At 33.9% G+C, this 13,978-nt stretch overlaps 4 protein-coding genes across 10 annotated transcripts in view; 2 read left to right on the forward strand and 2 right to left on the reverse strand.

Annotated features, from left to right (window-relative positions):
- LOC117162372 (elongation factor-like GTPase 1) overlaps positions 1-2,565 on the forward strand; it is a 29,098-nt gene extending 26,533 nt beyond the window's left edge. For both annotated transcript variants that reach the window (XM_033344253.2, XM_076625445.1), the window contains 2 exons: positions 367-554; positions 2,355-2,565. In XM_033344253.2, coding sequence (XP_033200144.2) covers positions 367-554; positions 2,355-2,543 — 377 coding nt within the window. In that variant the 3' untranslated portion in view covers positions 2,544-2,565. The remainder of the gene's footprint in view (positions 1-366; positions 555-2,354) is intronic.
- Positions 2,566-4,027: 1,462 nt separating this feature from the next.
- LOC117162377 (uncharacterized) lies at positions 4,028-5,645 on the reverse strand. Its single transcript, XM_033344273.2, has 2 exons — positions 5,481-5,645; positions 4,028-5,361 (listed from the first exon to the last, which is right to left on the reverse strand). The coding sequence occupies exons 1-2, from the start codon at positions 5,496-5,498 to the stop codon at positions 4,138-4,140; spliced, it is 1,242 nt and encodes a 413-aa protein (XP_033200164.1). The 5' UTR covers positions 5,499-5,645; the 3' UTR covers positions 4,028-4,137.
- Positions 5,646-5,701: 56 nt separating this feature from the next.
- Positions 5,702-10,999, forward strand: ClpX (Caseinolytic protease chaperone subunit). Of its 6 annotated transcripts, none has more exons than XM_033344267.2 (7): positions 5,702-5,835; positions 7,183-7,338; positions 7,431-7,628; positions 7,725-7,873; positions 7,996-8,185; positions 8,404-9,305; positions 9,421-10,999. In XM_033344267.2, the coding sequence occupies exons 2-7, from the start codon at positions 7,269-7,271 to the stop codon at positions 9,670-9,672; spliced, it is 1,761 nt and encodes a 586-aa protein (XP_033200158.1). In that variant the 5' UTR covers positions 5,702-5,835; positions 7,183-7,268; the 3' UTR covers positions 9,673-10,999. The 6 variants fall into 6 exon arrangements, with proteins under 6 accessions (XP_033200158.1, XP_033200156.1, XP_033200153.1 ...); XM_033344265.2 differs by lacking the exon at positions 5,702-5,835 and adding an exon at positions 5,897-6,369; XM_033344262.2 differs by lacking the exon at positions 5,702-5,835 and adding an exon at positions 5,897-6,291.
- LOC117162378 (mitochondrial outer membrane protein SLC25A46) lies at positions 10,830-13,447 on the reverse strand. The gene is made up of 5 exons (XM_033344275.2): positions 13,039-13,447; positions 12,642-12,924; positions 12,395-12,451; positions 12,043-12,319; positions 10,830-11,937 (listed from the first exon to the last, which is right to left on the reverse strand). Exons 1-5 carry the CDS (start codon positions 13,205-13,207, stop codon positions 11,509-11,511), a joined length of 1,215 nt encoding a protein of 404 aa, XP_033200166.1. The 5' UTR covers positions 13,208-13,447; the 3' UTR covers positions 10,830-11,508.
- Positions 13,448-13,978: the final 531 nt, after the last annotated feature.

A 13,978-nucleotide genomic window follows, 5' to 3' on the forward strand; every position in this document is an offset into this window, starting at 1 on the left:
ATGCAGTGCAACTACGTCTTCACCGTCCTAGGGAAGAATGTCGATCGACCAACAGAAAAAGAAATCACACGATTCTAGCGATGGAACGGTATCCATCGACGTAACCATCTTCCTCATTTATCAATTTCCTTTCCTTATCAACCGTTTTTATTCCCATAAAAGCAGAAAGAAGATCCTTTCGATAAATAACACCATTATCAATGACTCGCCGCCATATTCCACTTTTCTATAAATCGAAATAATCTGGCAGAAAAATAATGTATAGCCAGAACATTTTCTCTCACCACAAGCTACCGAACTAAATTATTCCCTGCGAATGAATTCTATAATACATGCGTAACTCTAATAGGTTTGATTTTGTTTCAGGAAAACTGTATGCGGCATTTGGAAAGAGACAAGGCCGTGTAGTTGCCGCGGAAAGTGCTCTCGGATTCGGTGGACAGTTTCGCGTGCTTGCGACTTTACCTGTGCCAGAGAGCTTTCAACTTGCCAGAGAACTGCGAACACAGACATCCGGGCTGGCTAGTCCTCAACTGGTTTTCAGTCATTGGGAGGCAAGTTTTTCCATATAAAGAGAACACGCAGACAATATCTCGATGTTTTCCCGTGTTTCTTCGTCGCGTTATTCCATTCGCGTCGTTCAATTATTGCTGACGATGGAAATCCACCTGATCGGTTATATACATATATATATATATGTGTTTGTGTGTGTATATGTACACACACACACACACACACACACACACACACACTATATATATATATATATATATATATATATATATATATATATATATATATATATATATAACCCTATATATATATATGTCGGGTTTACATTAGAATTAGGGTTAGGGGCGTGAAACGAATCTTCGTTTGGATTACACGTCGTCGTTATGCAATAGAGAAGACATTGGCTAGTGCAAATACGATTATCATAGAACCGGACAAGTAACCGTGGTAATTAGATACTCGAGAAACTAATGACAATGATCCTAGGTTCGATAACGAATCCGCGGTCGACGGGATGATAGATGAACGTACTCACAAAATCTAAGTCGGACGCGTAATATTCACTGGTCGTAAAGGAATGCTCTTTTCATCGATGAGATCGCGAGAGAGAATGCCTTTCCCGTCCCGATGATGCCACAGAGGAAAAACTATATTGGGGTGTGTCTAAGGACACGAGATCATCGGATTCGTCGAGGAAAGCCTTCGTTCAGAAAGTAAGGGAAACTGGCGTTGCTGCTAATTGGTCAATCTCCATATCGGTGGTTAGAAAAAGATGCTAGCCGCCCTCGAGGGAAAGTTGCCAGTGGGAGACGTCGCTCGTTGAAAAATAGGTCTCCCCTATTTTCCCGTAGTTGGGACAAAGTCCGTTTGTCTGTTTGAAGGACCTTAGTTGACTAAATCTTAAGATTTATAACGGGCCCTCGGGCTAGCTGAACATGTACTGCGGAGACGCATCGACATCTGGCAATCATCTTACTCGAAGAATAGGGTCTGCGTGTGGCGAGCTACGGGACAGAGACCGTTGGAATGTTTACTGTCGAGTGTTACAACTATTTCCTTTTCAAGGAGAGCTATAGAATTATTCCATGCCTTTGTTAGACAAGGCGTTCATCCCGTGACCGCGGCTACGTTCGGCGACTGGCTGTCGCCTCGAGCCCAAGCTCATTATCACAACTCTCGAACAATTACAATCGGATTGAATAACTACAATTGTTTAATTACAGCTATAGTAGACTCTAGGTTACAATGTTGCGGGATTAATCAAAATTCCAAAGACTCCGGTGTTCTTTCATCTCCGATGTATATATATATATATATATATATATATATATATATATATATAGGTTATAGAGTTATATCATGGTTAATCAGTTATTAATTATCCCAACGAGTCAAAGTGATCCTCTCTTTCCTCTCGTAAACACGCTTCATTTGTTTGTTTATATTGCTCTTCTAGCTATTTCACAAACAATATGCTGATAAGTAAATGCAAATGATTTAAAGTTTTATTCGATTACTTCGTGTTGCTGTTGTTTTACCATTTGATAGAAATCTTGGGATCTATTGTAATTAATTAATTTAACGTAATTAGTTAACGTGTTAAACATGTTATTTAGTGGACAAATTTTGTATGCCTTAAAGTACAGCGTCCTAATTGCAGCAGCATACTTTCGCTTGTGTTAACACCATACACGTTACTCATCGCGTTAAATAGCAATCTATAACGTAACGTGACATGTGTACATACATATATCTCGTTAAGAAACAAACTATTTCGGCGCTTTACATTGCAATTTTGATATAACAGGTTTTTCTTTTTTTTTTTTTTTTTTTAATAATAGGTTATCGAGCAAGACCCCTATTGGACGCCTTCCACGGACGAGGAATACCTACACTTCGGTGACAAAGCAGATAGCGAGAACAGAGCTAAAAAATATATAGATGCAGTCCGTCGACGTAAAGGTTTACCTGTGGATTCTCAACTGGTTATGCACGCGGAAAAACAACGCACTCTATCCAAGAATAAATAATACTGGATAAATAATACTGAAACCTACTCTATACTCTATGCACCTCTGTCATACGACTTCCCACTCAGTCTGTGTACCATTCGCCGTACGCGCGATCCGGCACGTTGCGTTTCTAAATATCCTAACATTTCCACGTTAAAATTAATTTATAAAAATTCAACTTTTCGCCATCATCGAGTCAAACAGCTGAATAAAAATATCTACATATGTACATTGAAACAAACTGTACGAAGTGTTGAACCTTAAATAATATAACTTAAATAGATACTCAAAATGATAGAAAAAAACCAGTCAGATGAAAAAGTTTCAAACCAGTTTTACGATAGTGTAAGAACTACGCTACTTGGACAAAATAATCTGTTTTGAATATATTTTTCTGAATAGCAAAAAGCAGCGATAGAAACGCGCAGCTACGACTACAGTGCAGAAATATTGTATTGAATGTATTAGAACCTGAGAAAAGATGAAAAAGTAATTAGTATTAAATTGATGTTAAATTCGATTGTCTTGCACACGTGCTCATTAAGGTGTTTATAGCGCGAATATCTTTCAAGAGTCAAACACTCTAGGAAGAAATTCTTTAGCAGTTTGTATTTTCTACGCGCGCACACTAACAAACAATTCAGACATCGACATAATTGCAACTTCACGTTACAATTACATATATGCCATTTCGTACGCCGAAATTACCAGTATTACATATTTCACTTTTATTTTTACTTCTTTTCGAGAGCAGTGAGGTGCGGGCTAAAGTTTTCTTTAAAAAAACGTTCTTCTAGTCATTTCACGCAACATATTAGCTTTTTAACAATTTTTTTAACAACGATTTTTCTCTACTTAATCGAAAAGTCATTTTTGCAGCGACTTACTATAGCGATTATAGGAGATAAAACTTTCAAACTTGAATATTTCTATTTCGATAAGGCCAGGCTGTTTAAAAATAGAATCGTATATAGATAATATATTAAATAACGTATCGTCAAAGTTTCAAAGAAAATTATACGAAAGTCAATCTACTTTAATACTTTAAGTTAATTCCATTGAACTCTGTCGATACGATTCTCTTATGTTTTTGTGATTGGTATATATTATGGCATACGGTATTACGACGTACAGTATGTTGGAGCAACGAATGAACAAGGCATCAAGAAAAGAAAGGAACGATATTTGCTTGGGAAAGGAGCAATATTAGCTTGAGAGGGAGGGGGAGAGAGAGAGAGAGAGAGAGAGGCAGGATGGAGGGACTTTAAGTGCTGGACGCACATTATTTACCATATATCTGAAATTAAAATACACACTTTCAACCATAATATGATCTATGTGTATACCGATATCCATTTTCTATACTGATTATTGAAATGAGATTAATTGAATAAAAACAAGAGTAAAATCTTTCAGTTATTAAGGACGTAACAATCATTTTTAGCTGTATTCGTTGTGTTTGCAATTGATGTCAATTTCACTTTAAAATGTTCAACTACAACTTTCCTTCTCAATATATCGATCATCGTTTATTAAAATTAACATAACGTTGTTCCTTCATTTCGAAAATTATACAACAAATGTATTTAATAGAGATGTCGAAAGTAGTTATTTAGTTTTCATCAAATTTAATCTTTTTCCCTTGAAACCCCTGTTTCATAATATCTTGTTGCTTCTTCTTTGCGATCCAGGAAGGATGTAGATTTTCATATACTGGACAACTTATTTTATTAATTTTCTCCTCTTCTTTAACTTGCGTATCTTTCTTATTTCGCTTCCAATGTGTATCGCTTCTCTCTGTCACGCCACTTTGATCATGAATAATGTTTGCGCAGTTCATTTTTCGTCCTCTACCCCCCTTTCTCTCTTTGTATGTGTTTTCGTTATACAGTTTATACTTTTTCTCTTTAATTTCACGCAACTTAAATATATCACGACTAATATGATGTTGACCGCTAGTGTTTATCTCTTTAGAAAACAGAGTATCGCTTGAACCCAAAGTTACTTTATTTCTATGTAAAAAAAAATCATCTGTGTTTTTTAATGATTCCGCTGTTTCGTTACAACACTGCTGATTTTTAGTTTCCTTGTATTTACCAGTTTGTTCTTCTATTTCTTGCAAAACTTCCATGAATGGTTTAACGGTGGCCTCGTCGCTAATGACTTTAGTGACAGTCTTAGAACTTTGGTCAGACCTACAGTCTATTTCTACATCTTGCATTTTTAATATCCTCCTTGAACTACCTCCATCGTCTTTAGATTCTGTATTCAATTCCCTTCCTTCCGATAATCTTCTACATTCTCCGTTAACCTTCCTCCTTTTTTCACAAGGTACATCAGCGGAAGATGTAACATCACCTGCAATTTTTGTGTTCCCTTCGTACACTTTTTCTACAGTGTTGTTTGTATCGCATTGTGATTGGTTCGAATGCTTTTTTAGGACATCTGTAGGCCCTTTTCTTTTCGACGAATGCCTCTGTTTCCTCAACGAAACATGTTCACTGTAGTCTGGAAACTTTTCCTGAAATTCTAGTATTTTCGAACTTAAAGACTTGTAACGAACAACTTTCGCCATAGCCCGAGTTCCATCGTCAGTGTGTGTGTTTTGTAATATGTCTTGCAGGCATTTAAACCTAGTAATTCCGAATTTTGATATCTCATCGTCTTTAATACCTTTTAACGCAAATACTTCCCTTAAAAGTTTATCCGCCTTATTCTTATTTTTTTCCAATTGTTTTTCATTACCGTTACCACTCCGTAACCTTTTCGCTTCTCTGATCAGTTTATTTATTACACAGATACGAGCCTGACGAATGCATTGTCTTAATAGGACAATCTAGAAAATTAATAACAGATGGTAAAACGTCTTTATACGATGCAAAATAATTAAAAACAATCGTTTGCATGCGAATTTTAACAAATCAATTCTGTATTAAAAGCATGTTAATGACGTACCTCGTTATTTATTTCCATCCTTTTTGCGTTATACGTTTGAGAACAATTGTACCCAAATATTGAATATTTAGGTACAATTACAATTAATAGCAATAAAGCATCAACGAAACAAACAATGCACTCTTTTATATCACCGTCTTTTGTCTCTTTTTACACGGTACTACGGTACACAATACGACATGACATACATATACATGACATATATATACATACGTACGTACTACAACGTAATTTACTATAGTTCAAGTTGCAGTGGGGAAAAACGAACTATACGCTTTTTAATCGAAAACTGAAATGGTAGAAAAAGAGGAGGGGTGAGGATGGAGCATAGGAAAATGAGCATAGGAAAGAATCGGTGAGCTAAATTTACGATTGGTTAAAATTATTTGAAAAATTTATTACAATTAACTTCAAGGTAAATAGAACTATAATTATTGATACGCGTTTAATATTCGCTACCAAATACGTAACTGCTTGGATATGTTTATGTATGTATAAGCAGTAATACGTACACAGAAGATATTAAGCGCCCTCGAGTGACCATATGCACAGACGTACTGACGTTTCGTTATTTCGTAAAAACGTCATTGTGTGTAGTGTGTGCTCGCGTTAAGAACATTGATAAACTTTTATCAAGAAATCTAACAGTAAATATATGAAAAAATAGTCCCATTCAAAGAAGAAATCGAACGATTTGGTATAGAACAATTGTTCGTTTGAGTAATTGGAAACAGCGTATATCATCCATCAGTCAGAGAGTTTATCACGATCGTGATAGACTGAATATATACTATATTCGCCACGTATGTAGGTACGTGTGTACAAGATCATACCATATAATTCTTCAATATTTTGGTCGGTGGTTTCTAGATATTTCATTGACATGGAGGTAAATTGAACATTGTTTTCAAACGAATTTTAACAAAGTAAATATAATAACATCGGAAAATTTCGGAAGACAGTCAACAAATGACCTTGAATCATGCTTCGAGCGATTATTGCACCTTGTAACGCGATATGTCAGACGGTCGTGTTTATAGATTAATTTCTTTCCTTGTTCCATTCGCGGTAACCAATTGACACAAGATTTTTTGGATTATTGGATTTTCTACATATGTTTCGTGGAAGAGATGAATAAATTATGAATAATAAGAAACTGTTTATGCATTAGTGTTTATTTGTGAGGTTAGTATCTTCGATATTTTAGTACTTTCGTTAACTACAAGTTGTCACTGTTTATTTTTACATTGACATTGCCTCTGTGTTCGTATTTTGCTTTCCTATGCATACATCAAAATTGCAATTTCGTCGTTCAAATAGATCAACTGATACTATTATTAATGTTTCTTTTGTACTCTTTTTTTTTCTTTTTTTTTTTTGTCATAATGATTATTCTTATTGTTCGTTATTCAATGAAAGAAGCATACAATTTTTATACATATATAGATTTCATGCTATTTGGGTAACTCTGTCCACTTTTATATATAGTTTATATTTTTTGTCTATAATGTCTCCTTCTACTTTACATTCAATCTTCCGTGATCTCTTGTACAAATCGTTAATGTACAAAATTATACTATTTGCACGTATAATACGTTTAATATCTTTGATTACATTAATTGAGATTTTCTAATTTCTGATTTCAATTTTCCTTTAAAAAAGATCAATCTATCTTGTTTTAATATCTTTTGTTTTTACATAGATTTTATCTCAAGCGAGTCTGATAATTAATGCAGAACCACTTTCTTTGCTTTCCACATTTTGTTTGCGTAATAAAAACAAACAAAGATGAGCTGCGTTCGTTGCTGCTTAACCAGTGCCAGTCGCATTGCATCTTCAAATCATATGGCAAATCATGGTTAGTAGACAATCTATACTACATTTGAAAACTATGTATTAGCAATTGTTTAGTCTGGCTTAAATATAAATGATTATTTCTTTCTGTATTAGTTCACAAAATCGTAAGAGTAGCTGTGATTAGATCGTTGACGGTTGGTACCACTTTGGGAAAAGCACCCTCCGAACCTACTCCACCTGGTAAAGATACTAACAGTGGTGCGTCATCCACTGGAAATGGCGGTGGGAAGAAAAATACTCTTACATGTCCAAAATGTGGTGATCCTTGTACACACGTAGAAACTTTTGTGTGTAAGTGAATAATACTTGAATGGTTTTCTGCATGAGATAACTAACTATAGAGACGATCTAGAGTTATCTATGGTATAAAAACATATTTTTGGTCAGCATCAACAAGGTTTGTCAAGTGCGAGAAATGTCATCACTTTTTCGTCGTTCTATCGGAGGTAGATTCAAAAAGAAGCCTTAAAGAAGCTTTAAGGCCAGATGATACAAAACAAGGATTTTATAGAAAACCACCACCACCACCAAAGAAGGTAATGATTTTATATGATAGTATATTATAGGCTAGTATTATTATTCTGAACAGCAGAGAATTTTGTATATTATTGTACAATAAGTTATTATGACAGGTATTAATATGTATCGGTATTTTCAGATTTTTGAGTACCTAAACAAACATGTTGTAGGTCAAGAATATGCTAAAAAAGTTTTGAGCGTCGCTGTTTATAATCACTACAAACGAATCTATAATAACTTTCCAGTGCAGAATTCAATGCAAGGTTCTATTAATGCAAGTGGTACACAAGATTTGAATCATCCCTTCACTCATAGAGGTCTTAAACCACGTAAATAATAGTTTCCCCATTTTGTACATAATCCAATATAGAAATATGATATAACACGTCCGACTGAGAATAATTAAATAATATTCAGTTCTAGATAGATTTTATACTAATAAATAATGGTGTAAATAACATTGTTTCTAGTCTAATCAACCAAACATTTATTTGTATACATAGATATTTCATTTAACAAATGACATTCATTCTTCGTTATACCGTAGACTTACTACATATTTCAACTATTGGAAATTCGCTCGGCGTTGGATTCCAGCAATATCCTACAGGAAACGAGTATAAATCAACAGAAAATCAATCAGTCTCTGGATCTGATATCCTTGATAGTAAACAACATCAATTGAAGTTGGAGAAAAGTAACATCTTGTTACTTGGCCCAACTGGTAGCGGGAAAACGTTGCTCGCTCAAACAATAGCTCAATGTCTCGATGTACCTTTTGCTATTTGTGATTGCACGACGCTGACACAAGCAGGGTACGTTGGTGAAGATATAGAAAGCGTTATTGCAAAATTGCTTCAGGATGCAAATTACGTAGTGGACAGAGCGCAAATGGGTATCGTATTCTTAGATGAAGTTGATAAAATTGGCGCTGTTCCCGGCATACATCAACTGCGAGACGTTGGCGGAGAAGGTGTACAGCAGGGAATGTTAAAAATGTTAGAGGGTACGATTGTGAACGTACCGGAAAGAAATAGCTCTAGAAAATTACGCGGTGATACATTACAAATCGATACTACGAATATTTTATTTGTTGCTTCCGGCGCGTACAATGGATTAGATAGATTGATTTTGCGACGTAAAACTGAAAAGTATCTTGGATTTGGTGCATCGCCGTCTTCTGAGAGTCCAGGAAGAAGAGCTGCGAATTTAGCAGACGTCGCAAACATGTCACCCTCTACAGAAAGAGATAACAAAGAGAAGGATTTGCTGTTACAACAAGTCGAAGCAAGAGATTTAATTGATTTTGGTATGATTCCTGAATTTGTTGGCAGATTTCCAGTCCTGGTACCATTTCATACCCTCGACAGAGATATGCTTGTTAGAATACTGACCGAACCTCAAAATGCCATGGTGCCTCAATATCAAATGTTATTCTCAATGGACAAGGTACAAATTAAATCGTTTCGTCGTGCTACTTACAATCAGATTTGTTCAACGCATATACGTATACGTAATTTAAGATTCACGAGTTGTTTACATATATATGTATATGTGTTTACAGGTAGAATTGACGTTCACCACGGAGGCTTTAAACGCGATAGCGTCATTAGCAATGGAGAAGAAAACTGGCGCAAGAGGGCTGCGAGCTATCATGGAATCACTGCTTCTGGAGCCCATGTTCGAAGTGCCAGGTAGCGATGTAATGTCAGTCCACGTAACTGAAGGATGTGTACGAGGACAAGAAAAAGCACAGTACATTAGAAGAGGTGATGTCACCGAGGAGGAATTACACGCTCAGCATATACACAATTAACATATAATTCATATTAAGAACCTGCCACACATCTGATCGATTTCTTGAAAAAATTGTTCAAAACTATATCTTACGATAATAGTTTTCAATCTAACACAAATTTGTGAATAATATGTGTTCATTATAATCTATGTTTCTTTAACAAAACAAGATTATGCCACATGGATAACATTAAGGAGAAGAAAGAACAAAATGCAAATAACACTAGGAGATTATGCAATTATAATTATTCTGTATTAATTTGTACCGCATGCAGTACGAATGCAGATAAAACAAATCGATTGTGGTATGCAATTTACTCTGTGTTCAAGCAATTCGTAACAATATCGACAAGTTTGTTATTGAATTATTTCTAGATACACGCGCGTGTGTACATGCGCCTACACACAAATTTTCACTTATAAAAGTGAACGGAAATTTCATCGTGATTTTAGTAGATTGAGATCATATAAATTAAAAGCAAAAGATACTCGGATTGCTACTACTATTATGCAAAAATAAATTTAACGTAATATTTTAGCGTTTTACAATTATGATATCTACGCGTCTGTTCTACATATTATTGTAACGCAGATAGAAAACGCAATTAGTGGATATAACATCTGTTAATATTTAGGTATTGTACAATATTGTGTAATATATACAATGTAAATGATTCACGCATATATATTACATTATAGTTACTAAAATATGCAAAACAATTACAACTATACGATCAAGATTACACGAAGCTAGTACAAATTCATCATATATTGTTACACACATATAAATACACATCTTGTTGGAACTGAAAAATTGTATGAAATAGACTTGACTCTCTTTCATTTTGAGATTATCTTTAAACAATTAAAACACTTTGAACAAGAATTTAGGAAACAGGTTTTTTATGAAATATTAAATCATATTAAACAAACTATGTTTAAGTTTTAAAGTTGAGAGTAAATAATATTTTAAATATATATATATATGTATATATATAGGTTATATATATATATATATATATATATAGCTATATATATATATATATAGAGAGAGAGAGAGAGAGAGAGAGAAAGAGAGATCATCAATTTTGATAACGTATCGGATAAAATGGGAAAGAAATTAAGATTTCTGAAACTGCCTGTACTTTCTGAAGATTTAGAATTATTAAGCATTAGTTAGCGATAGATATATATATTCTCGTCGATTGTTTCATTTTATTTTACATATATGAAAACTAGGTGTAAATGAAAGGCTGTGTAATATATGATGCAAGTTAAAAAAAGATTGTACACATATAAAATTGTTGTATAAAACAAATGTTGAAAGTAAATGCTGTGTGATATTAGTTTTCAGAGTATCGATACACTTATTTTTCCACTGTTAAGAGCTAAAAATAATAACGAAATGGTACAATATTTCCCACAGCTAGCATAGTTTCATAACTTGCATCTTTACAGTGTTTTCAATACTTATAACGTAAGTATTTTAAGTGAAACGAATCATTCTAAAAAGTTCGTGAAATAAATATACTTTTTGCATGTATACATCTATGAAATATCACAATAATTCAATTCTAAAATTCTTTTATTCCTCGTTGATATATATATTTAAGTATCATAAATTACACGTGCACAATAGTTTGGAAATTTTATTCGCTTGATTATTCCATAATGAATCAAAAGATATTAAAATGTTCAAAATTACTGAAAGCATTAAATTATTGATCTAATTTGGCAATAACAAAAGTAGAGAATAACCAACTCACTACAGTGTAGCAATTTCATGCCTATGCATGTATAAGTATAGTACAGTCTATATAATAACATAAAAGGTAATACTAAAGTTGATGCTGTTTTATATGTTGTCGTAGTACCAATGTGGAGCGGGCTCTCGTGTATTGATGGGCTCTCGTGATTTTGGTTTTGGTCTTAGTACTGTTCGTAATTCTGTGAAAGCCCATTTAATAACCCGCACTATTATAACATTTACTGTAAATTCTAACATAAGAGCACCAAATCCTTTGTATAGACCAAGGGGTCCCTCGGTAGATATAATCGTACTGTAACAGTCTCTTGCACTGCTATATCCTGTCAATAGCGGTGTCACGCTACGACCTGTATCCAAGTTGTCGATGATGGTTCGCGTACCTTGAAGATGAAGTCTATGAATCACCGTTTCCCAAGGATAAAACAATGCTTCTGCCAGGAACGTAGAAACTAATGACGACTGTAATTCTATATCTTGTGTAACAGTCTCTGACAGCAAGTCTCTGCTATATGCACCCTTGACAAGACATACAAATAACATTCAGTGCATATAATTTAACGAATTCGATACTTACTTCAAAGTAAATATTTTCTTAAATTATTATCAATATATAAGACTCACTCTTAACTCTTGAGACTGCTTTTGTCTAATATGCATAATACGACTAGTAACTCCTTGAACAGCTAGAGTGAAAAGATATTTAGATACTCCATAAGCAATTGTTGGCGGTAGAAGAGAATAAATGGGAATTAGTCTGCCTTTGTTGCTCACTTCAACTAAACGAATTGCACCATCTCGAAAAACATCCAATATGCCAGGGCTTTCAGATGCAATTTCAGATTGTACCGTCTCTACTAATGATGCAGAATAGAATGGTGCTACTAAACCTAAAGAAATACTATCATATCTTCTATTAATTTCGTGTTACGAATTTATACCAAAGAACATTTAACATATACTAATATATTATTACCATTTAAGAAGGATATGTTGTCCAAATGCTTTCAGTGAACTATTACATGTTATTTCTCTGAAATTAATAAATATTTCATTATCATTTATTATTATTATTATTATTATTATTATTATTATTATTATTATCATCATCATCATCATCAACATCATGTATTTAGCATTATGAAAATAAAGAAGAAACTATCATTTATTCTCATTAGAAACTGAAAAATAAGCATTTATCGTATATATAAGGATCACCTTACTTTGGCCATGGTGTTATTTTAGAAATGAAATCTTCGATAGCTAACAACATCCCTTTTACAAGCAGCACCGATCCAATTCCCTTCCATAATGTATTTATTCCTTGAGTTTGATGGAGACGTATGACCACAGGTACCAAAGTGATTGGTATTATATGATATTTGCTCAATCCAGGATTTACTTGGCACTGCCGTCTTAGAACAATAAGGGGATGAACTAATAAAGTTTCTGTAATTAAGGTTGCTAATCCACAACTAGCTACCATATATTTCTTTACGGTAAGATCTGAAATACAAAGTTTCAGATTAAAGTCTCTTTATTCACGCAAAACAATAACAGAACTTTTGCTATATTTCAATAGATTTTACGCATAAATATACTTATTTCAATAAAACTGACCTCCTTCGGAAGGTGGATTATCTTCGACTAGAGGATGCACAACAGGAACATCTAAAGGACGAATAACCTCTTGTCCATGGTAAATATATGGAAAATTATTTCCAGTTTCCCAAGATTTAGACACAGGTTTTCCACGATATACTCTTTCGTAACTTTCCAATCCCGCCATCGTTTAGGAAAGTAATTTTTTAAGCATTATAACTGTACATTTTCTGAATAGTCCTAGAACTATATACATATATATATATAAATATATATAATTCGTTCAACTTGTCGCTTTCTTCGATTACAGAAAGACGTCTGTCTGTATCTATATCACTTCCGCTTAAAAAGTTGAGAGTTGGGATGTATGCAGATACATGTTATGATATATCCACTACAGTGATCAACGCGCAGCACAACGACGCAACCTGCCATGACATAAGGAAACAAATATGATTGTCCAATCCAACCACAATCCAACTATATATATTCGCTCGCAAGCAGTCTAAACGACAATTAAAGGAAATACACGATAATATAGATAGAACCACAAATGAATAAACCTAAAGATTTTTACTAATTATTATAAAATATACGTTGCATTAGGTACTGATATAGGTTGCATCAGGTACAGATAGATCAAATCGTAGAGCTTTAATACTTACACAACACATTTATTCTTATTAGTTCTACCGTAATCGAACTAACACTTATTGGAAATTTCAAATATATAATTGCCATAAATCTTCTACTTTCCATAAATTAAAACGCAGTTATAACATGATTAACAAATTGGAAACGAATATAATAAGATAGCTTAGCTGAGAGTAGGTAAAGCACAAAGGAGAAGTTATTATCAAAAAGTATCATGCCAGCGATGGAGTTTTCTGAATCTTTATTAGGTAGAATAAAACACTTTAATAAAATTAAAATCACACACACACGCACACACGCACAC

Source organism: Bombus vancouverensis, chromosome 2 (assembly GCF_051014615.1).
Source record: "Bombus vancouverensis nearcticus chromosome 2, iyBomVanc1_principal, whole genome shotgun sequence".
Lineage (NCBI taxonomy): Eukaryota > Metazoa > Arthropoda > Insecta > Hymenoptera > Apidae > Bombus > Bombus vancouverensis.